The 22,788-nt window shown below is 47.1% G+C and overlaps 1 protein-coding gene across 1 annotated transcript in view; it reads right to left on the bottom strand.

The window, feature by feature from the left end:
* The window catches only part of SLC2A1 (solute carrier family 2 member 1), a 24,089-nt gene extending 3,311 nt beyond the window's left edge, over positions 1-20,778 (bottom strand). Inside the window, exons 1-5 of the mRNA XM_044667974.1 lie at positions 20,386-20,778; positions 9,165-9,260; positions 1,227-1,387; positions 677-917; positions 86-248 (exon numbers count right to left, since the gene is read on the bottom strand). Coding sequence (XP_044523909.1) covers positions 86-248; positions 677-917; positions 1,227-1,387; positions 9,165-9,260; positions 20,386-20,403 — 679 coding nt within the window. The 5' untranslated portion in view covers positions 20,404-20,778. The remainder of the gene's footprint in view (positions 1-85; positions 249-676; positions 918-1,226; positions 1,388-9,164; positions 9,261-20,385) is intronic.
* Between the last annotated feature and the right edge of the window lie 2,010 nt (positions 20,779-22,788).

The following is a 22,788-nucleotide window of genomic DNA, read 5'->3' as shown; positions in this document are numbered from 1 at the left end:
TGTGTGTGTGTGTGTGTGTGTGTGTGTGTGTGTGTGTGTGTGTGTGTGTTGGGAGAGTAGACAGATATAGCAGATGGCTACTGACCACTCTTGGCCTTATTCTCTTCATTGCGGTTGATGAGCAGGAAGCGGGGGCTCTCAGGACAGAAGGGCAGCAGGGCACACTGGATCACGGATGGGATGAAGATGAACCCCAAGAGAAGGGGCCACAGTTCTTCATTACCCATGATGGAGTCCAGGCCAAATACCTAGGAGTAACAAGAATCCAGATTTGAAGGGATTATCAGAGGTAAGGAACAGAGTCTGAGGAGGTGACTTCCCCAGGATCACAGGAGGTAAATCCTGTCCTCCACTCCCAAATAACAGCATTTGGGGTATTGAGGGGAAGAGAGGAAGGGCATTTGTTAACTTCATCTGTACTTAGCTTTAAGGCCCAGCCCAAGTGGCACTTTCAAGAAGTTCTTACTGATTAGTCCCAGCCTATAGGATCCCTACAGCCCTGTCTGGACTGCTCTACTAAGAGTAAGGGATCGTAGTTATTAAAGTCCATGGAGGACAAGAGTATTGAAATGGAGCTGAAGGATTCAGATGAGACTTTAGCAACAACTACCTGGCACTAGGGCTTAGGAGAGATGGAAGGGTAGGAAAGAGGTAACCCCAGCCAAGATGGACTTACCTGGGCAATGAGGATGCCGATGACGATGCCTAGCTGGTGAAGGGTGCCCAAAGCTCCACGTAGGGCTGTGGGGGACACCTCCCCGACATACATGGGCACAAAGCCTGTGGTAAGGCCACAGTACAAGCCAATAATGAAGCGCCCCAAGATGAGCATCTCAAAGGACTGGGCCATTTTGGAGAAGCCCATGAGCACAGAAGCAAGAAAGGCAAGACTGTTCATCATGAGCATGGAGTTGCGCCTAGGAGACAAGAGACCAGGGGGTCTGGGTTATTGGTGGGGTGGATGTTGGGGTTGGGGTAAGGGAAGGCGTGGTGGATGGGGGTGGGTTGGGAAGAGGGAATGGTGGAATATAGGTGGGGAATGAGCAATACATTGTAGGAGGTGGCCAATTCATCATTTTCCTCTGCTATTACTATGTCACAAGGGAAAATTCTATGGAGTGGGAGTAGTCATTGGGAAGCATCCATAAAAGGTTTTTTAGAGTCATGTGGGTTTCTCTGAGGCCTGGGATAGAAGGAGTAGGGCTTAAATAGATTTATTTTCTTACCGGCCAAAACGGTTGACAAAGAGACCCACAGAGAAGGAGCCGATCATACCACCCACAGAGAAGATGGCCACGGAGAGGGACCACAAAGTGGTCAGGGTAGTGGTCGGGATGGGTTCATCATATCGAGACAGCCAGGTCCTATTGTAAAATTCCTCTATCACCTGTGAAGAAAATAGAGACCTCTTTTGAGGGTCTGAGCCACACGGCTGGCATCCTATTATCAGGATGTCAATCAATGATGAACAGAGGCTGAGCTACAGGTGGCTGATACTAAGTGACCCACAGCAGAGTTTTAGGCAGCAGGGAAAGTCTAGGGAGAGGAGGAGCCTCTGTGGTGGAAATGAAAAGTCTGGTGTGGGAGCAGCGCTGGGGGCCCTGGAAGTCTTCCTTCCTAGGAAGCCCCCAGAACTGTCTCCGAGGCTGGGTATTTAGTTTAGCTGGCATAGCTCAGACTCTGGCCTAGATTAGCTCCACCCAGCGCCTGGGCTTTGGCAATGAAGGTAGCTTTGCCAGCCCAGCTGAGAGGTAATGTAGAAAGACAGGTTCTTCCATCCAGATGGGGCCCCCCAAGGCCAGGAGGGAGAGGTGGGAGGGAAAGGAGAGAGAGTGAATGAGTGTGTGAGAGTATGTGTGAGTGTTATGATATGGGAGCCGAGGCTACCAACCCTTCCTCTTTCTCCGAGGTGCCAACTCATGCCACCAATCCAGCCTCCTCCAAGGCTTGGCGCTGGGGGAGGGGGAGGTACAGGAGTGGGTGTAGAACAAGGAAGAACCGGATTCCAGGAAATGCAAACAGAGAAAGCTCTGCCCCTCTCCGGCAAGGTGCCCCACCAAGCCAGGTGAGAGGAGGCCAGGATAGCACCAAGAGCTTGGCAGGAGCTTCGTGCCTGGTTCTGTCCTGAGTACAGGAGGGCACACACAGACCAGACTCAGACACCATCCATCCTGGGGCTCAGAGAGGCAGGGCTTGAGGAAAAGGAGAGAGTGGCACAGACTTGAAGAGTGAAGGGGGGGGGGCCACTGGGTAGCTCAGGGAAGGGAAGGGAGAGCCTGGTTTCTGATTTGGCCTCAGGCACTTAGCTGTGTGGCCCTGGACGAGTCACTTCACCCCAGCTGCCTAGCCCTTACCTCTTTCTGCTTTGGAATGGATAATACTTAGTATTGATTCAAAGACAGCAGGTGAGTTAGATAAGCAGGTGGGGGGGGGCACAAATGCCACCTTCTCCTCCTTGCCACACTTGGGATGAGGGTTGGGGAGGCAGGATCTCATGGGTTTGAACAAGGTAGAGAGGCTTGGGCTCTCTTCTTAGAGAAGCTAAAGCACCAGAGAATGAAAAAGCCTGTAAGATACTTCAGGCTAGAGTTATATCTATCTGGTGGTAAGTACGCATGATAAATGAATAAATGCTTATCCATCCGATGAGGGAGGCTCTAAGTTGAGAGGCATGGGGAGCACTAAGGCAGGTTTCTTAGCTTTGGTCTGGCTGGAGCTGGAAACCAGGGCCTGGCGCCTGCTCCTTCCCAGGGCTGGGGCTAGGAGCTGGCTCGCCAATTCTTCACCTGTTCAGGAAATCTCTCATACATGCACCACCCACTTCTTTTTGCCAGTCTTGGCACTGAATGAGGACCAAAGGGGAGCAGTGCTGGGAGCCTTTGGAGGAGGGGACATCGAAGACTGCCTCTACTGCACCAAATGACCTCTTGTTTCTCCAGTGAGGGGTAGTAAACTGGAAATCTCTTCAGGGTTGAACAATATTCTAACAGCAAGATCCTCTGGGTATTTCTTCTCCCCAGAAGGAGCTCATAAGGCAGCCTCCTTGGCTTAACAGGGCTTCCTGGACTCAGTTGCCCGAGCTTATTAAAGCTGGCCACTCTGCAACGGTGGCAGGGGAATCACTAGCCAAGGATGGGCTCCTGAAACGTCCTCTTCCACACAAAGAAAGCCACATGGAGCATTCTAGAACTTTCCCAAAGCTCGGGGCTGGAAGGGAACCTTAAAAAGGCAAGTTACTAGTTGGAGTATAAACATTTCTGAACATCTAGACAATATCTGAAGTCTGGAGTGAGGTGAGAAGGGGGAAGGTGAAGGACAATGAGGGGGGGGGGGGTCTATGGAGATAAGCCTTGAGGTTTAGTAGAGTAGGAAAAGCTCTACAGAGTTGCTAAATTATTGTCCTCTGTGTGTGTGTGTGTGTGTGTGTGTGTGTGTGTGTGTGTGTCTGTCTGTCTGTCTGTCTTAGGGTCAGCCCTCCCTATCACCCACAGACATGACATCCAATCCAAACTCAGAAACTCACTAGCTCTTATCCTGGGCAACTCTCTTGAACTGCCTCTATAAAATGTGTAGAATTAGCACCTTTTTCCAAAGTTGTTGTGAGAATCAACTAATATTAACACACAGCTAGGAAATGTGTGAGGTCAGCCTTGAATCCAGGAACTCCCATCTCCAGGCCTGTCTGTATCCAGAGCCACCCAGCTGCTCCTTATTCTCAATTATGACTATTAGCATTTTTCTTTAACCCTGTATAAATGGAGATTGTGTATTCTGAACTACATCCCCCAGAATTCCTTTTAGTATTTCCCAAAATTCCCTTTAATCTCTCCTACGCCTAGCCTGGTCACCATTATTATTATTTTTATGAGTTCTGTAGCTCCTCCCTCTGGCTCTTTTGCAGATGGAGCTGGGTGGTTTAGGTAGTTTTTTACTTTAGTTATTACTATTATTATATTATAGTTAATTGTATATTTTTAATCTTCACAACCCTTACCACCTTCCATCTTAGGATAGTGTGTATCGGTTCCAAGGTAGAAGAGTGGTAAGGGCTCCGCAGTGGGAGTTAATTTACTTGGCCAGAGTCAGTCTCAGACTACATTTGAACCCAGGACACCTCCCTTCTTGGCTATTCTGATCTCAGATAGCTTCACAGAGTTGGAAGAAGCATTCTATTCCTTTCAGTTTAAACCCATTGATTGCTCCCAGCTCTTGGCCTGTTTTTTTCCTTCATCTCAACCAATAAGTCAAGGCAAGAGGATGAGAGGCAGGCCTAGTCCAATGATGCCTCTTCCCAGCATCCCTTGAAATCATCCCAAGTGCTGTTCCCAGAGAGCTGTTTAGTTTGTTAAATAGAAGTAACTTAAAAATGGTTTAGGATGGAAGCCATTGTAAAATGTATCCCAGAAGGCCTGGAGAGGCTGGGTATCCAGGAGCCAGCTTAATCCTACCCTAGCAGGCAGGGAAATGTAGACTACAAATCATGGTTTGATTTTTTTGTTTTGTTCAGTAGAAAGTGATGGGGAAATGCTAACATGGATTAAATTTAGAAGTGAATTAGAAGCAAACTTCCCTTTTCAAAGGGAATGTAGGCATGCTCCTGAGGCTGTTTTTGCCCCTACACACCAAATAGTCCCAGAAGCTTTAGGGATCCCCTCATGCAATTCCTTCAACTGTTATACGTCACTCTCCTTTCTTCCTCTGATACTAACTGCCTCTCACAGGGTTAGGCTCAAAGACTAAAATTTTCCCTAATCCATAATGGCCTTGGAAGTCAGATAAACAAGTCTAGCTGAGCCATATCTGACTAAATAACTGGGATCAGAGGAACCGTCCATCCCTAGAAGTTTAAGGGACAGAGAGCAAGTGGTGTTGTTCAGTCCTGTCTGACTGTGACCTCATTTGGGGTTTTCTTGGCAAAGATACTGGAGTGGTTTGCCATTTCCTTTTCCAGCTCATTTTGTAGTTGAGGATACTAAGGCAAAGAAAGTTAAATGACTTGTCCAGGGTCACACAGCTGGTAAGTGTCTTGAGGCTGGTGAAGTGAATCTTCCCCAGGCCTGGCATCGAAGTCACTTAGCTGTCTTAGCAAAGATTTAAAATCCTAGATCAAGGTGGAAGAGGTTGAGGCCATCTACTTCAACCCCTTTTGTTTTGTTTTCACAGGAAAGGAAAATAAGCCCCATGGAGATTAAGGGATTTACCCAAGATCATACAAGGTAGAGGTAAGATCTGAATCTCGCTCCTTGGACTCCAGTCTCCAGCAACTAAAGGAAGCAAATCCTCTTGGGTTCTTTGGCTTCACTTGGATAGGGGAAGCTATTGGCTGAGACTATTTGGAGTTAGTCCAATCTCACAGATGACTAAACTGAGGCTTCAGTGTCAGTTTGGAGTTGAACCGGCCCTTCTCCAAATTTTGCCTAAATTCTCCTCTTTTAACCTTCTACTCCTTTTGTTAGTTAGCTCTGGAGGAGCCAAGGAGAACCAGCCAATACAGATCGCTCCTCTGGATGATGAAAGCCCTTCAAGGATTTGAAGACAGCCACCATCTCTATGCTAACCCCAGTCCCTCAGTAAGCATTCCTATAGGAGTGGGATGCAGAAAAATTCTGTCTCTGTCTCTCAGCTTCCATCTTGAAATCAATACTGTCTGTTGGTTACAAGGCAGAAGAATGATAAGGGCAATGAAGATTAAGTGACTTGCCCAGGGCCGCACAGCTAGGAAGTGTCTGACCTCCCTTCTCTGGGCCTGGCTCTCAATGCCCTGAGCCACCTGGCTGCCCCCTACTTGCCCCTTCCTTTGAGCCTAGGGGGTAAATGGAGTGGGAGAAGGGAGGCAAGGCAGGTCCTGGGCTCTTTGCTCTGGGCACCTCCAGAGAAATTGGCAGACCTGCCCTTGGAAGATTTTTTTAGCTTTGGGGTCAGACTGAATACTCCAACGGGTAAAGGGCTGGATCAGGTGGAAGATATATGGTGGTTGCCCTCTGAAGGAAGTCTCTTGAGGGCTGAGCCTGAATGTATAATACAGGATTTTTTGACCCTTAGAGCTGAAACGGGTCTTGGAGACTGCCCATCTTCACCTGATCTCTTCATTGAACAGAGAGGAAATGGAGGTAATGGGGAAAAAAGACTTGCCCAGATTACATACTTAGTAGTAGAGCAGGACTAACCCAGGAGTCACTCCTGTGTTCAATCCACAGCACGTCCTGACTACTCGGTCATAAAATCTGGGAGGAGCTCAGCATTCATCTCATTTTATTCCTCTACAATCTGGCTTCTGTCCATGCCACTCCACTGGCTTCTTTCTAAGGTCACCAACAACTTTCTATTTACCAAAACACTGGCCTTTTTTTTCTGTCCTTGTTCTTCTTGACCTTTGCTAAATGTGCAACTACTGACTGCCATCTTCTCTGGTGAAGTCTTTTGACTTCAGTCTCTTCACCCAAGAATCTCCATCTCCAGTCCAGGGTCAGTTGCCTACTAAAACGTTTCCACTTGGATGTGGACCCTATACTGGTGTGTTTGCCAGGTAGAGAACTTTTAGAAAATGTTGAAGCTTCCTGGATGTGAGCTCTGGGCTCTAAGATTCAGAGGGCCTGGCCAGAAAGGGGGGGTCTGGTCCTTCCTTCCTTCCTTCCTTCCTTCCTTCCTTCCTTCCTTCCTTCCTTCCCACTGGCCTTTCATTAGTTCCCTTGAAGGAATCAGGGCAAGTCTCTGTTCAAGGTCAGCTCAGGCAGGGCAGGAGGCTTGGGCTGGGGACAAACCTGCCTGTGCCTTGCATCACCTTTTGATACTAGTTCTGAGGGACAGGCATAGTTTTAGAGTAGAGAGAACCTTAGAGTAGAGAGACCCTCTATTGTATAGATAAAGAAACCAAAGGAGGTTAAATAACTTGCCTAGGGCCATTGCTGTTGCTCAGCCATTTCAGTCCCTAAGTCTGACACTTCCTGACTCCATTTTGAGGTTTTCTTGGCAAGCAGTTTGCCATTTTCTCCTCTAGTTCATGTTTTTTTACAGATGAGAAACCGAGGCAAACAGAATTACATGACTTGCCCAGGGTCTCATAGCTGGATTTGATGTAGGTCTTCCTGCCTCTAGCTCCAGTGCTTTCTGCTCACTGTGCCACCTAGCTGTCCTAGGTTATTTGGCCTGAGTCAAAAAAAAAAAAACAACAAAAAACAAAAAACAAAAAAAACCTAGTAAATGTCCAAAGTGGGATTTGAACTCAGATTTCTAGTTGTATTGGGGATGTGGGCTACTGATAACTATCTTAAATATTCACTTTGCAGTGATTCCCACCCCCCAACCTGGATACTAGAGACTTGGGAATCAGGAAGACCTGAGTGCAAATCCTATCTCTTACTCTTAATTTGGCATGTGATTATGAGCCAAATCACTGAACCTCCAAGGTTGTTATGAGTGCCAATTATGGCTGTTCTAAAGTTTGCCTTTGAGGCAACGCCCATGTCTGAAAAGAAAGGTTAAGTCCTATAGTTCAAATTGTTCTGGGACAGAGGTGGGAGACACACAGACAACCCTGGAAAGGTTTCAGCAAATAACAGATGCTAGATGGGATTACTTCCTGATTTTCAGCCAGGCTCCAGATCAGTGGGGCTGTGGCACACACTTCTAGAGAAAAAGGTGGAGGATCTAGAGAAAAGGGTGGAGGAGCAGAAATCTAACCAAATCTGAAGTCACAATCCAACAATTAGTTGAATAACAATTGCCTAATCACTTGGTTAAGTCTCAGTTTTCTTTTCTATAAAAGAAAAGACCAAAAAGTACTTGTACTACCTAGATTTATTTCAAGGACTATGACTTAAACTTTATAGCACTATAAAGTCAAAGTTATTTTTCTTGCGGATGATATTTAGGTGCCCAGCTTCATAAGTCATCTTCCTGCATCCATCCAACTAGTCAGGCTCCTAGAAAGTACTGGGGTTCCCAGAAAAGGGAAAAACTATTCCTAACCCCAAGCAAGGCTAGAAATGTGCTCTAAGGAGGTAGCTGGGTAGCTCAGTGGATTGAGAACCAGGCCTTAGAGATGGGAGGTCCTAGGGTCAAATCCAGCCTCAGACACTTCCTAGCTGTGTGACCTTGGGCAAGTCACTTGACCCCCATTGCCCACCCCTTACCACTCTTCCACCTAGGAGCCAATACACAGTAAAAAAAATGTACCACCGCTCCACCCCAGGCTGGTCCAAGACAATTCCTCCCCAATAACTTTTCCCTGTCCTGGATCAATCTGTCCTTCATTCCTCTCCTATCTAATCTTCCACATCCCTGAAGCTAGTCATGTCAGTCCTCTGCTCAAAAACTCAGGGCATCCCTATTGCCTAGCCAGTAAAATCCCAGCTTCTCTGCCTGGCATTCAAGATCTTCCATGAAGGTACAGCTCTCCTTTCTGACTCATCTTCTTTGCCCCCGCACAGTTTATATTCTAACTAAACCAAACCCACCAAACCCACCGTGACTCCCCTGTTCCTTGTGGCTGAAATGTCCAGTTACTCTGGTGAAATACCAGAGAGTCCCTTTAAAGCTGACCTAACCTAATGCCACTTCCTCTAGGAAAGTCCCTGATCCTCTGAGCCTTGGGTCCTGCACTGGACTGAGGGGGCCTGGGTCAGATGCCTTCTTTTCAATAAAGACCTCCCTCCCCCAAATGCCCTTCCCTGGGACACCCTATTGTCGGATATTGTCTACTAGAGTTGTCTGTGTGGCTAATCCCCTTCCTAGACCTCAGACTCCATGATGGCAAAGACCGTGTTTTACCCTAAATGCTGGTTCAGGTTCCAAGCAGTGCCAGGTGCTTAATAGAAGTTGAGTGAACTAGTTTGAACTTCTTTTCTGTCACCTCCCCGTTAAGATCCTCTTTGCTAATGGAAGATGACTCAGCATCCCAGTCTTTGCTTGTGACCTGCCTCCCTCCCAGAGGGTGTTGGCCTGGGTAGGCACCCACATTCCAAACAACACAGACTGGCCCTGGGCACTGACCATTTCCCTTCTGCAGCTCTGAGGACGCCCTCGGGCCACCTCCTCCATCTGGCCCGGAGCTCTCAGGATGCCACTAAGTGGGGGAGAGAGATGAGAGCTGGCCCATCCTGGGGGTTTCGGAAGGACAGCTTGGGGGGAGGGTCTGGGGGCAACAGTGCTGGGACAGCGCTTACCTTCTGGGGGGCGTTGATGACTCCAGTGTTGTAGCCAAACTGTAGGGAACCCAGTACGGCGCTGCCCACAGCCAGCATGAGGCAGGCCGTAACCTGCTGTGGGGAGAAGACGGAGAAGCCATTAGGTTCTGGGTCACATTCAGAGCTCCTTTGGGGAAAGAACAGACTGCCTGCTGCTTACATATTTATAGTCTTAGTGGTGGATACAGGGTAAACACTACCTGAGGTACAAGATGGAGGAAATCAGAGGGAGAGAGAAGGGAGTGGGACTTTTATTTTCTTTTTTTCATTTTTATTTTCGGTTCTGAATTTTCTCCCTCTCTCCACCCTGAACCACCGGAAGACCAGAGATGCTCCCCGTCATATATATGGGGCCACTTAAACATGTTTCCATAGAACATGCATAAATGCCTCCTGTGTACAAGGCAATGTGCTAAGTGCCCGGCTGGATGTTAATTCTGTGAAGATCTGGAGTAAGGAGTGGTAAGACAAGCAGGCAGGGGGTGTTTCTTCCCCCTCCCACGTCCCACCTCCCCCCATTTGTGCAGGAGAGCAGCAAGCTGGTAAGGCCACTGCCTGAGTCACACAGACACAGTCGGGGCCGTTTCCAAGGAGAGAGGCCTCCCAGCCAAAGCCTTGACTTTTAATTTCACATTATTCTCCTTTATGCACTTGCTGTTCCAGCCAAATCGCAGGACTCCTCATTCCCCAGACTTGCAAGCCCGTGAACACCCTGGTCTCCCCTCCCCCCCTAACCTGGAAGGGACTCTTCTGTCACCTCCACCTCTTAAAAGCCCTTCTCTTTCTTCAAGGCTCAATTCCAGGAGTCACTCCTACAGGAAGTCTTTCCTGACCCTCTCCTCCCCTCCGGCAGGGCTCTTTCTCTGCCTTCCTCAATAAATCATGCGGGTGCTTCCATTGTAACCCCCTAAGTAGAATGTAAGCTTCTTAGAAAAAAGGTGGCCACTAGCAGGGTGGGGGCCTTGTCAGACTGCTCGGCTTGTAGGCCTGGGCACAATCCCCTAAAAGCCACAACCCTGGGGTCCCTGATCAAGGCTGAGGTTCTTAGTTGAACACCCAAGTGGGAGGGAAGAAGGGAGATGGGGACCCCCTGAGCTTGGGTATTGCTGTGGCTGTCATCTTTCTGGAGAAGTACAGAGTGGTATTTCCGGGATGGAAAACAAAGCTGGTCAAGTATGAGGAGAGGTCAGTTCTCATTTAACTCTGAGTAGTAGTCACAAGGGCAGCGGAGATCTGCTTGGGTCAGTTCAATCTCTCCTGCCACTCCTCATGAACCTTACCTTCTGTCTACAATGCTAGGTGTTGGTTCCAAGGCAGAAGAGTGGTGAGGGCTAGGCAAGAGGGATTAAGTGACTTGCCCAGGGGTCAAGTTTCTAGCTCAGATCTGGGAGGCCAAATTTGAACCCAACCTGCTGTCTTGAGGCCTGGCTCTCTGTGCCCTGAGCTAGGTGCCCATGCCCATGAACTTTTACAAAATAAAGGGGCTGGATTTTTTTAATCTTCCCCAAAGCCAAAAATATTTCCTTTTTTCCTAGGCTGGGGTGGAATGGGGCTAAGAAGCTTTTACTGAGGCAGAGAAACATACTAGTGGAAAAGGTGCTAGACTTGAGTGCTCTGAAAGGTCCAATTCAGACCCTTGATACTGACTGCCTTTGGGACCTTGAAACTAATACTCACTTTTTCTGAGCTGTGGGTTTCCTCATTTGTAAAAGAGGGATAATACCCTTTTAGGAAGGGTTCCCTTTTTACAGATGAGGAAACTGAGGCCCTTAGAAGCTTTTTCATTAAGGGTCAACATCTTCTCTATCATACCACAATGCCTCTCTTGTTTCTTAAATCCTCAAAGAGAGGGATCATAGGTTTTTTTAGCCAGGATTTTGCAGATGAGGAAACTGGGGTCCATGGAGGAGGGACAGATTATGAATCCACACATACCCTGACTCCAAATATCTGTGCCACCTGGGAAAACTTCCATTCCAGGTCCTGAATTCCTCCCTTTTAAGGAATACTTAAAGGCAAGAATCAGTAAGATCTTGAACCCAAATTTATCATTGGGCACTTGATCACTGTGTGATCCTGGGCAAGTCACTAACCTAATGTTTACCTCAATTTCCTTATTTGTAAAATGGGGATAATAGCCTACTTCACATGGATTTGGTTTTGTGGACCTTGGTTCCTATTCCTTCCTTTGTGTAGCCTCAGCCACTGGCAAGATAGTCTTTCTGGGACAGCCTCCTCACCTGTAAAAACAAAGGGGCTGGACTAGATGTTCTGATGTCCCTTCCTGCTCTAGGTCCATTGGAGCTCAGCTCCAAGTCCTCCAGGAAACCCTCCCTAAAGGCCTCAAATGGGCAACCAGCCCTCCTTTGATCCTCTGAGCAATTCAGAGTAGCAATCAGTATCAAACAATCTGCCAGTAATTGTTCTTATGTTATGTGGGTTTTATCTCCCAAACTCCCAGAGGACAGATGCTGGGCTACAGAAAAGAAATTGTAGATAAATACTAGCTGACAGATTAGGGAAGACAGGCTCTGGGGTTCTGAAACAGTACAGATTTGAGAATGACTGAAAAGCAAGGTGGTGTCACTCTCCAGAAGTAAATGAGGACAACAATAAGAAATCATTTTCCCAGACATCTTGTTTTTTGATAAAAAACCTTTGAGGCAAGCAGGGGCAGGGAGCATTAATGCCCATTTCACAGATAAGGAAACTGATGCCTAGGGGGAAAAATGACTTGCCCCAAGTCACTGGGAAAACTAGATAACTTGCCAGGAAAGGTTATCAGCTTGGAGTGCTGGGTTGAATTTTATTAGCTCTGGCTGATAACCTTAACAACCTGCATTCAGAGGGAGGGGTAGAGAAAAGAAGGAGATAAGAACTGGATTGGAACTGAACTGGTCTGTTCATCCCTAGAAATATGTGAAAAGCAAACTGTTTCCCATTTTGCCCTGGACTCCCCTGGTGAGCAGCTCTTTGGGGAACAGGAAAAGTGGGGAGGAGTTAAGTATAGCAAGTATCATTGGTCCAGACATAAGGCAGCAATCTGGAGAGGTAGAAAAAAATCACTGCAAGCCTTGGTCTTGCAAGGGGCAGGCTAGGGTAGCAGAAGTGGATAGAGCTCCAGGTCTGAAGTCAGGAGGTCCAGGGTTCAAATGTGGCCTCAAACACTTTCTACTTGTGCCGCGACTGTCCAGCCCATGCAGCTCTTCTTAGAATACTAAGACAGAAGGATTAAAAAAAAAAGAAAAGAAAAGGTTTGGTCTAACAGGAGGGCTATTTCTGTTCTGTGTGACCTTGGGCCCATCATTTTTCTATTTCTGAACCTGAGTTTCTTCATCTATAAAACATTGTACTGTAAAACTTCAAGGACTGCCAAACTAAGTTATTACAGGCCCTGGCCTTCCATGCCTATTTCTGCCTCAATTCCACAGAACCATCCTTGAGAGGTAGCCAGATTGGAATCTCAGGTTCAAGGCCAAGCCCATAGTCCCTCCTTCTCTAAGAAGCCCTCCCTGAGGACAGAATCACAGAATCCTGCAAATTAGAAGGGTTTCCAAAGGGTTCCTAGTCCAACTCCCATCTGAAGCATGATGCCCTTTTACAAGGGAACCTCCATAATGAGAAGGTTCCTGCCTTCCTCCACGAGCAGCTTGCTCCATTGTTTTCCTTAAGATAGGAATCCTATATAAACATTAACCCTAATTCTACCTGGCCATTCCCAGTTTTCCCTAGTTCTGGGCCTTGGGGTCAAGCTGCTTTTTCATGATTCTGGTGGGTCTAGAGCTGAGGTTTATGAGCAATCTCCCTCGGGCTCTTGCCTTGAAAAGTTCTAAGATAGGGATAGATGATCTGGGATTAGCTTTTTAGTAAATATGTGTGTGTGTGTGGGGGGGGGGGGGGGGTGAGGGTCCAAATAGCCTATCTCTGTCTCTTTTCTTCCTGGATTTGTAAGATGTTTTTATTGCATAATGGAGCTGGAAGGGCACTTGGTTAACAGATGAAGAAATGAGGCTCCCAGAGAAGGGTCAAGCATGTGGCAGATGAAAGAAAAGGTCCCAGGTCTCCTCATTCTCAGGCCTAAATACTTTTTAGGCAGCAGTCCATAATTTAATCTATCAGAAAGCCTGAGTCATGAGTTGACCCTTTAGGGCAGACATCCTATACTTGGGATGCCCTTAAGGTGGCCTCTGGGTGTTGGGTTCTCTTTATCCTGAATTTTTCCTCCTGGATTCTGGTGTTAGGCTTCAGGGTAAGCTCCTACTGACTCCCTCTGCTCCAGGGTGGTGGTCTCATCCTGTGTCCAGGTCCCTGGGAGGCAGCCAGGCAGGCAGGGAACCTTGGGCCAAACCCTGTTTCCAGATACTTTTCTCTGGGGCTCAGAAGCCACTAAGATATAGAATTGTCTTCAGGGTTAGCGTAAAGGGCTCTCCTTTGGAATCTTCTTGTGTAAAATGAGCTTGCATAAATAGGAATCTTTTTTTCACAGCCCCAGGTCAGTATGGTTTGGGAGGAATCCTTTCTCTATACCCTAGATCAATAAATATAGATTCTCATAAAGGAGAGGTAGGAGATGAACCCTGGTCCTGCAGTCAGGAAGATCCTGAGTTCAAATTTAGCCTCAGGCATTTAATAGCAAGTCATTAGACTAGCATTTACCTTAATTTCCTTATTCACCAGGGCTTCACAGGATTGCCATAAGGATCAAAAGAGCTAACAGAAAAACTCCCCAAAGACGACTATTATTAGATGCAATAGGAGGTAAGGAGTTAAAGGCTTTCATTGAGGCAGGAACATCTCTAGATGCTCAGTGCCAAGTCAGGAGTCCAAGGAAGACTGGAGATTCTACTTGTTAAGTTTCATTGGCTCCTTTCCCTTCTGTTCTCCCCCATCATCCAAGAAGGGGCCTCTTGGTACTCAAGAGAAGCTCTAGGCTCAAGCCTCATGACCAGGTGGTGTCTTGGGAAAGGCTGGATTCTGCTGCAGTTAAATCTGATTAATAAGCATTTGGAGCTGACCCAGGGCATGGGGTAAACAGAACCTGGTCTCAGGCAGGCACTTGGACGGGTGGGCACAATGCCACATTTTTTACATTGAGCCTGGAAATGGGTAAGTTTTGTTTCAGGGTCCATTTCTTTCCTCTTCTTTGAGAGCAGGCTGTGAACAGTGCATGTGTGGAGAGTGGTAGTGGCAGGCTAAGTCTTGTGGGAATAGAAGATGGAGGGAAGCAAGGGGAAGAAATGGGGGATTCAAGAGATGCCCAAGAAACATTTACTGATTGACCAAGTTACTGCCTTTCCTCAGGACCTCAATTTTCCCATCTTTAAAAACTAAAAAACTGGACTAGATGGATGATCCCTTCTGGAGTCTACCAGTCTCTGTGGTGAGGTCTCTTAGAACAACTCTAGATGTTCTAAGTTCTAAGGTCCTTCCCTCCTGGGTTTAATGTTCTATGTTCTTAAGAGTCCTCTCAGCCTTTTGTTTCTCAGATCCTTTGTCTCTGCTGAAGCCATTATATACTTAAAGAAAAGCCAAGTAAAGCATTGATATAACCTGTATCAGGGAAGGGAAGAGAATCCAAATGGCTCTAAGATTCTTCAGGGGAATCTCTAACATTCCATATTCTAAATAAGATCTTTCCCCAGGGCTCACACTGGGTGTTCTCAGGTCCCTCCCAGTCCTAATCCTGTGTATTCTCTGACAATGTATGTTCTAAGGTTCCTCCCAGCAAAGGCATTTTTATGACCTTAAGGTTCTAAGTATTGATTAGAATAAATGGTAGGACAGAGTTAGCTTCTGGTGCTGTCAAAAGAGTAGCCTGGATCTAAAGTATAGCCTTCTCTTTCTCCCTGAGCAGGAGCAGGCACGGAGAGTCCAGGAAGGCAATCAGCAAGAATGTAACTGGCTTTCAGGGAAATTGGACAGAATTGGAGAGAATTTTCCCAGCAGAACATAAAATAATTTACTATGTCAGTCTAAATTCCCAGAATGCCAGGTCTTTTAGGTATTCAAGATCTTGGGGTTTCCCTTCCCTTTCCCAATAAATGTTTGATTTCTTCTCTGGGTTAATTTCCTTCTCTAAAATGAAGGGTTTGGACAGGATAATCTCTCTAAAGCCCTTTCTTTCTCTATAACAGATTATAACTATACATGTAATTTTTAATCATATGTAATATTTCTATATAACAGATTATATATGTATATTATCATTTGATAATCTTATTGTTGGATAATATATGTGTATATATATCATATCATTTGATTCCCAGAACCACCAGATGAGGGAGACAGGGCAACCCTTACTTTACAGGTGGAGAAAGGAGTGGGAAATTGGTATAAAGTCACTGTGAATGAGGGCAGGGCCAGGAACCCTAGTTCCTGAATCCACTAACAACTGATAAATTTGATTCCTACTCCCTGGAAAACCAAAGTATGGGCAAATACCAGGAAAGAACAAGGGAGTTCTTGTCTTAGGGTTAAGCACCAACTTCTCTGGTACTAACAGTTCAAGTTAAAATATTTATGATAAATATTCCTCCCCCAACAGATTCTGCCAACTAAGCTGCTGTACTGAAGACCTTGGCTTTTCTGGACACATAGAGCCAGATTCCCATCTAAGCAGCTCTGGTAGAAGACTAGTTAAATGATCTGAGCCCTAGGTAGGAGATATCTCTCCCCTTTCCTGGGACCACCAGAAGAGCTCATTTCCTCAGAGTCCCAAGTTTTTGGTAACTACTAAATGAGGATGCACCTAAATTTATTCTTAAGGGCCTACTGTCTAGAAGGCCTGGTTTCATCCCTTAGTTCAGTGGAGGATTCTGGGGGATGCTGCCATATCAGGATTGGATCTGCTCCCTTCAATTTCTTAGACAAGTCCTTAAGTTTTTTGCTTTTGTTTTTAAAGTAAAATTAACCAATGGTTTCTATTTTTTTTTTCATAAAACTAGCTCCTACTTTTATTTGTTCAACAATGGTTTTCTTACTTTCAATTTTATTAATCTCTCCTTTGTCTGATTTCCAGTTTTTCATTAATCTACATTTTATTGATGTAAGTTTTTAGAGATATTAATTTTCCCAAGTACTGCAACAATCCATAAATTTTGGTATGTTGCCTTATTGTTGCCATTCTTTTGGAAATATTGTTTCTACAATTTGTTTTTTGACCCGCTCATTAGTGTTTTTAGACTATTTAGTTTCTAATGAATTTTTCTGTTTCCAAAGCCTTTTACTAAATGCAATTTTTTATTGCATGATGGCCTGAAAAGGATGCATCAATATTTTACTTTTTCTGCATTTGGATATGAAATTTTTATGTCCTAATTAATGGCCAACTTTTATATAGGTGCCATGTACTGCTGAGAAAAAGGTATATTATTTTCTATTCCCTTTCAGTTTTCCAGAAATCTATCATAGTTAACTTTTCTAAAATCCTATTAATCTCTCATTTTATTTTGTTTTATGATCTTATTTATTTCCTCCTGTGACTCGTTTAACTTTTCCTTTAAGAATTTGGATACTATGTCATTTGATGTATATATCCATTGTTAGTAGTACTATTTAGTAAAATGTAGTTTCCCTGCTTATCTCTTTTAATTAAGTCTATTTTTGATTTTTCTGAGCTCATGATTTGCTACCCTGCTTTGGTCTCTTATTTTTACTCTAAGTATGTCTCCCGTTTCAAGTGTTTCTTATTAGCATATTGTTGGAATCTGGTTTTTAATCTATAGGTGAGTTAATTCCATTCACATTCAGTTATGATTATAATGTATGTCCCTCCATCCTACTTTTCCCCTTATTTATTATCCTCTCTTTTTATCCATCCCTCCTCAAAAATCTGTTGCTTCTGACCAGTGCCTTTCTTAATCTACCCTTTCTTTTCAGAGCTCTTCCCTTATTCCTTTCTCTTACTTCTCTGGGTAAGATAGATTTCTATATCCAAATAAGTTTGCATATTATTACCTCTGAGTTATTTCTAATGAGAGTAAGGTTCAAGCCTTGCCTATCATCTCCACTCCTTATCTTCCACTGTAAAAGCTCTTCCTTTTGAGTCTTTTGTGAGATAGTTTCCCCATTCTGTCTTTTCTTTTGGTGATTCCCTCAATTTCCCCTCTTAATTTTTAAAAAAGTCCCATCATAATCAACTCACATCCTATGCCTACTGTCTATGTAATATTCCTTCTAACTCCCTAATACTGATAAAATTCTTGGGAGTTACAAGTATCATTTTCCGGATAAAGAAATGTAAATAGTTTAACCTTATTGAATCCCTTGTGGTTTCTCCTTCACATTTATCTTTCTGTAGGATGTTTCTGTAGAATCTTGATTTGAAAGTAGCCCTTAAGTTTAGACATAGCAAAATAAAGGATGGCACAGTGAGAAAAAGGGTTGTTTGGAGTTTTCAAGGCTCCAGACACTTTAAATCACTGTGACATGGCCTCTTTAAGGGCCTCAGTTTCCTCATCTATAAAATGAAGGGATTGGATCTTTTTGAGTTTCCTTCTGATCCTAAATTGAAGAGCCTATGGACTGAGGGAGAGGTATTGTAATCTTATTCAGTCTTTGATGTGTACAGAAACACAAAGAGGACAGAGAGCATTGTACAGAGAGGCAGCATTAGAGGAAGAGGCTGCTTGAAAAAGCACTGAATTTGCAGTATGATCTTGGTTTCTAATCCCAACCTCATGCCTTCCCTAGAGCCTGTAATTCCTTCAGTATGTTAAAAAAATCACAAAATATTAAGAAGGATCCAGTGATAGCTAAGTAGTGCTAGCACTGGATCCTATTCCCTTCATTTTACAGATGAGGAAACCTCAGAGGCTGTGCCTAAGGGCATATTGTCAGTAAGGTGCAGAGACGGAATTTGGGGTCTATTGTTAATATTAATTAATTCCCTCCACTAGCAACGGTGTGATATGCCCCAATAGTAGTTTGTTCCTTACTAAGAGGGTTTCTTAGTGCCATATTCCCCCACTCTTCCACTGAACAGAGATGGGAAGGAGAAACGATTTGGAGAAGAAGTCTATGAACCAGTTAGAGTAATGAGATTATCTAAAAGGGTAGATTTGTCTGGGTATCCCTAGGAAAAGCTAAACCAGTCTTGTTGGTGGGGAGTGCTCTCCCTGAGATGGGTGGGAGGTGGATGGAGTTCAATCTGAAAGAATTCTGGTCTTGGTTAGCCAAGACACTTTGGCCCCCCAGAAGCCCCTCCTGCTGCCCACCTGGGCTGAGCTGTATCTGGTGTGGTCTTGGACAGAGGAAGAGAGATAAGAGGCTGGTTGTTCTCCCATCCCCCTTTCCCCTTTGCCAGGAAGCTAGAACTCACTCAGCCTTCAACTTTCTCCTTTTTGTATCTTTCCAGTCCATCAGACAAGAAGCTAGAGGAGGATAGGGTTGGGGAGGTGGGGCGTGTCCCTGCCTCCCTGGACTCTTGATTCCTTCTCCCGAGGTACCACCCCAGCCCAGCGAATGTCTGGGTTTGCAAAGGCTCCCCACCCCCTTCTCGCTCAGCTTCTGGGCAGGAGCTAGAGATGGGAGTAGGGGCTCGGCCTCTCTGGCCAATGCGGAGAAAGTTCTGGGAAGCTCCTCCCCTCTAGCCCCTCGCCCCGATTTCCGGCAGCTTCCGAGCTCGAGAGGGGAGGGAGGAGGGGGAGAGTTGGGGGAGGGACGGAGGAGAAAAGGGGCCGCGGGAGGGCTCTACTAAGGAGAGGCCAGCCCCAGTGAGAAGGCTCGGTGCGTGTGGAACGTGCGACTCTTAGCCCGGCCATCCGCCCCCGCCCCCTCTCCCTCTCCCTCCTCCTCCCAGACATAGTCACACTAGACAAGAGTCATTTCCCCGCGAGACTGGGACCGGGGTCTTAAAGCATCTTTTCCTCTTAGGCACCGCGGCCCTGCCCCCTCCACCCCCAACCCCCACTCCAGACGGGAGGGAGTTGCGGTCTGGCTGGCCAGGAATCTGGACCACCGAGGTCCGAGATGGGGGAGTGCCTCGCGCTTAGGGATCGCCGTAGGGCTCTTTTGTTCCCCACTGACCAAGAGGGTCCCCAAGCTTCCCGCCACCTCACTAAACTTGGGGGGGGGGGCAATGAGAGATCGAGCCTGTTCCTCTGCTAGTTCATACTCCCACGCACGCTCCCTCCCCTTTCACAACTGTAATTTGGTTTCTTAAAATCAGTTTGTAAATCTCCACCCGCCAGATACGCCTTTTCGTGGGGCTTGTTTGCCCAGCTGACATCACCAGAGCCCCGACTTGGCCCCAGGTCTCTTTCCTTTGCCACGGTTAACTCCGAGACAAAATCCTCCATTCCAAGGTTTAGTGTCTGCCCTCGCCCACCCGCCGGCCCTCACTTGGCGCGCTTGCGCCCTGCGCAGATCACACAGCAGGAGAGAGGAAAAGAACCCGAGATCTGCTCCAGCTCCCTTATTTCATATAGAAGAAAACGGATGCCCAGCGAAGGGAAGCGACTTGCTCATGGTCATACAGTCAAGAAAAAGGCAGAGCCAGGATTCGACCCCAGAAGGACCGCCTCAGCTCTCCAAAGTGCCCACAGAGGCCTGGCGGTGAAACCAGGGGCTTCCCGGGAGTGAAGAGAGTTCGGCCGCCAGGTTGGGCCGGGGACGCAGCGTCCCTAGGAACATTCCGGCCCGCGGCTGATCCCTAACCGATCCGGGAAGACAGGGACAGGGCAGTGGCACCACACCTCGGGGTAATCGAGAAAGGCGCGCGCTCCGAACCCTCCTTTCTAGCTTGGGGAGCCCTGGGCCCCAGACCCCAGTCCTCACTCCCCAGGACACTGCCTGAGTATTCGGGTCCCAGTACCGGCTCCCATTGGGAGCCAAGAGCCCTGGAGGGCCTTCTACGCACACACCACGCGGCTGGGCCGGGGCTGGGGACATCGCGCCACGCTCCCCTCGGCGATGTCCCGGATCTCCAGATCCCACTGGGCTGGGACTCAGCCACCTGCTGCACAGGGCCCTGCGCCCCCTCCCCTCTCTCCCCCGGCTCATTCCGGGGCCCTCAGCGGCCCCCGGAGACTACTGAACACTCCGAGCGCGGAACCCGCGAGGCCGGAAGCCACCGGGAGCCTCAGCCCCTCCCTCCGCATCACCGGCAGAGCATGCTGCTTGTCTGGCCGGGAGCCGGGGGACGGAGGGCGGCAAGGTCCTCGGCCTCTCAGTGGGGGCTAGACGTAACTGCGGGTCTTACCTTGCCGCCAGACTCCATGTTTCTGGCAGTGCGCTTTCGACGCCGCCGCCGCCGCAGATACCTAGGCTGCCACTGCTGTCTGCGCTCCGGCTCGGGCTTGGGTCCCCAGAGTTCTAGGGCGGGAAGCTGGGGCGCGCTGCGCTCCCCTGCGCTCTGCTCCTCTCCCTATTCTTTTCTATACTTTTTTCCCCGCTCCTTTTTTTTTTCCTCTTTCCTCTCTGCCCTTTTCTCCTCTTCTTTTCTCAGCTCTCTTTTCTCCTTTCCTTTACCCTCTTCTCTCCGGTGCTGCGCTCCTGGGGCCTGGCAGCTTAGTCCGCCTCACAAGTACCGTCACTCCCTCGCTCTTGCCGGGAATGCAGAGCCTGTGGTTTATAGAGGCAATGTGTGGCCGAAACCCGCTTCCTCTGATTGGCTGTGGAAGCCAGGGGGTGTGTTGGGGGTGTGTTGGCCTCTTAACTAGTAGGCCTAGCTCTAAGGCTCCTCCCCCTCGAGGGCGGGTTGGGCTGAGGGTGGGGGGAATCTAGGCGGATTTGCCGGACCCTAGGATGCTGCCACTGTTCCTGCGTAGGAAGCGAAAACACCCTGGTCTCAAGGCCTCTGGGTCCATCCCTTCTTGGTGCCCTAGAGAGGTCCTGCTTCTTTTCTAAGCCCCGCGGAAAGAGTTCCCTAAGACACACGGGGAGCCCTCCAAGCCATCCCTACGGAAGGACTGGCATGATATCGGAAACAAGAAGGGGCATGGCTGTTTGCCCCTAGGTTTTAACTATTCAGGTATAGCTCTAGCACAGCAAGGAAGCATGAGGCATGTGGAGGCACCAAAAAGAATCTGAAGGGGTCGGGGATGTCCTCGAAGAACTGAGGCAGACCTTGGAGGCAGCCTTGCAGTACCCCTAGGATAACCCTAAGGACATTCCATATTTTCGAATCACGGAACCTTGAAAGCAAGGACTTCAGGGAAAGAGAGATGGCTCGAGTTAGAGGACCTGGATTCAAACCTCAGTACTTGTGCCTACTACCTGGGTGACCTTGGGTAAGTCACTAAAACTTGGGCCTCAGTTTCCTCAACTGTAAAATGAAAAGTTTGGATGCCCCTGATATATCTTCTAATGCTTGCTTGATAATTCTCTCCATTTAATAAACAGAGGAAACTGAAGTCCAGTGAGAAGTGGCTTGCCTTTAAAATAATACCTTGCTTTTGGATGCAGCTTTCTTATACATTGCTTTTCCAAATTCAATCCAAATTGAATCAACAAGTGATTGTTAAGTACCCAATTTGTCCCAGCTTTGTGGATAGGTGGGGATGGGAGACAACAAAGTCTAAAATGTCTCTACGCCTCCAGAGACAGCTGCCGATGTAGGCTATCTAGATGTGGGGTGAGCAACATGCATATACAAATGAATAAACACAAATTATGTACCAAATAAGTCAGGACACTCCTCCATCCATCACATTTCTTGGGGACAATTGGTTTGTGAATTTTCCAGAACAAGGAGTGAATCTCTTTATTTTTCAGAGGAAGGAAACAAGTTCATTGTGAGATTACTTTTTCTAGCTCAAAAAAAGTTTGTTCTAGGTCTACAACAAACAAAAATGAATTAGTGACAGACAGGACCACAGACCTCTTTCCCTGGTAGTATCATCCTGCCTTCTTATAGAATCATTCTAGGTCAACCTCTCTTCCTCCCTGTAAACTCTTAACACTGTGCTGCCCCTGTGACTTGGGGGATGGTGGGAGGGATGTGTTGAGAGGAGTCAGGCAGCCCTTTGAGATCCCTAGGAAAGCGCAGGCTGAGATGCAGAAACTTCCTAACATTCCTCCTTGCTGGCCTTACACAGGGTGCTTTGTCTTGGAAGAGCTCAATTTATCCCTGGCTTGAACCCGCATCTATTTCCAGAGATTCAAAAGTCACACAAAAGAAAGGAAACCTTTGGGGCTAGAAGAGCAGAACTTGGTGGCAGGCAGGCAAGCAGAGTAAAAGGCCCATGCTATGCTGGTGCGTGTGAGAGCACACGTGGGTAGTGGGGGAGTTGGGGCAGGGGAGGGATGTGTGTGGAAATAGAGGCGATTCACTTACTGGATCCTGGGAGGGGCTGGGTGTGTGCTTCTCAAGCTGAGCTGAGTCTGGTGAGTAAGTCTCCAGAGCAGCCCATTTTACCTTTAAAGGAAAGTCCTTTTTCTCTGCCTCTCCTATTGTCCCATTTTTTCTTCTTTCCCTTTTCCCTCTCCCTCTTTTACTCTTTTACTTTTTCTCTTCCATTTCCTTTTCCTCTACTCTTCATCATCTCTTCTCTCCTTTCTCTCTGGCTTCTCTTTCCCAGATTTTCCTCTCCTCTCTCCCCTTTTACTCTTACTTTTTAAACTCTTCCATTTCTTTTTCCTCAACTCTTCATCATCTCTCCTT

This window comes from Gracilinanus agilis, chromosome 3 (assembly GCF_016433145.1).
Source record: "Gracilinanus agilis isolate LMUSP501 chromosome 3, AgileGrace, whole genome shotgun sequence".
Taxonomy (NCBI): domain Eukaryota; kingdom Metazoa; phylum Chordata; class Mammalia; order Didelphimorphia; family Didelphidae; genus Gracilinanus; species Gracilinanus agilis.
The sequence above is the reverse complement of the archived record's forward strand: the minus strand, read 5'-3'. Positions and strand labels throughout refer to the sequence as shown.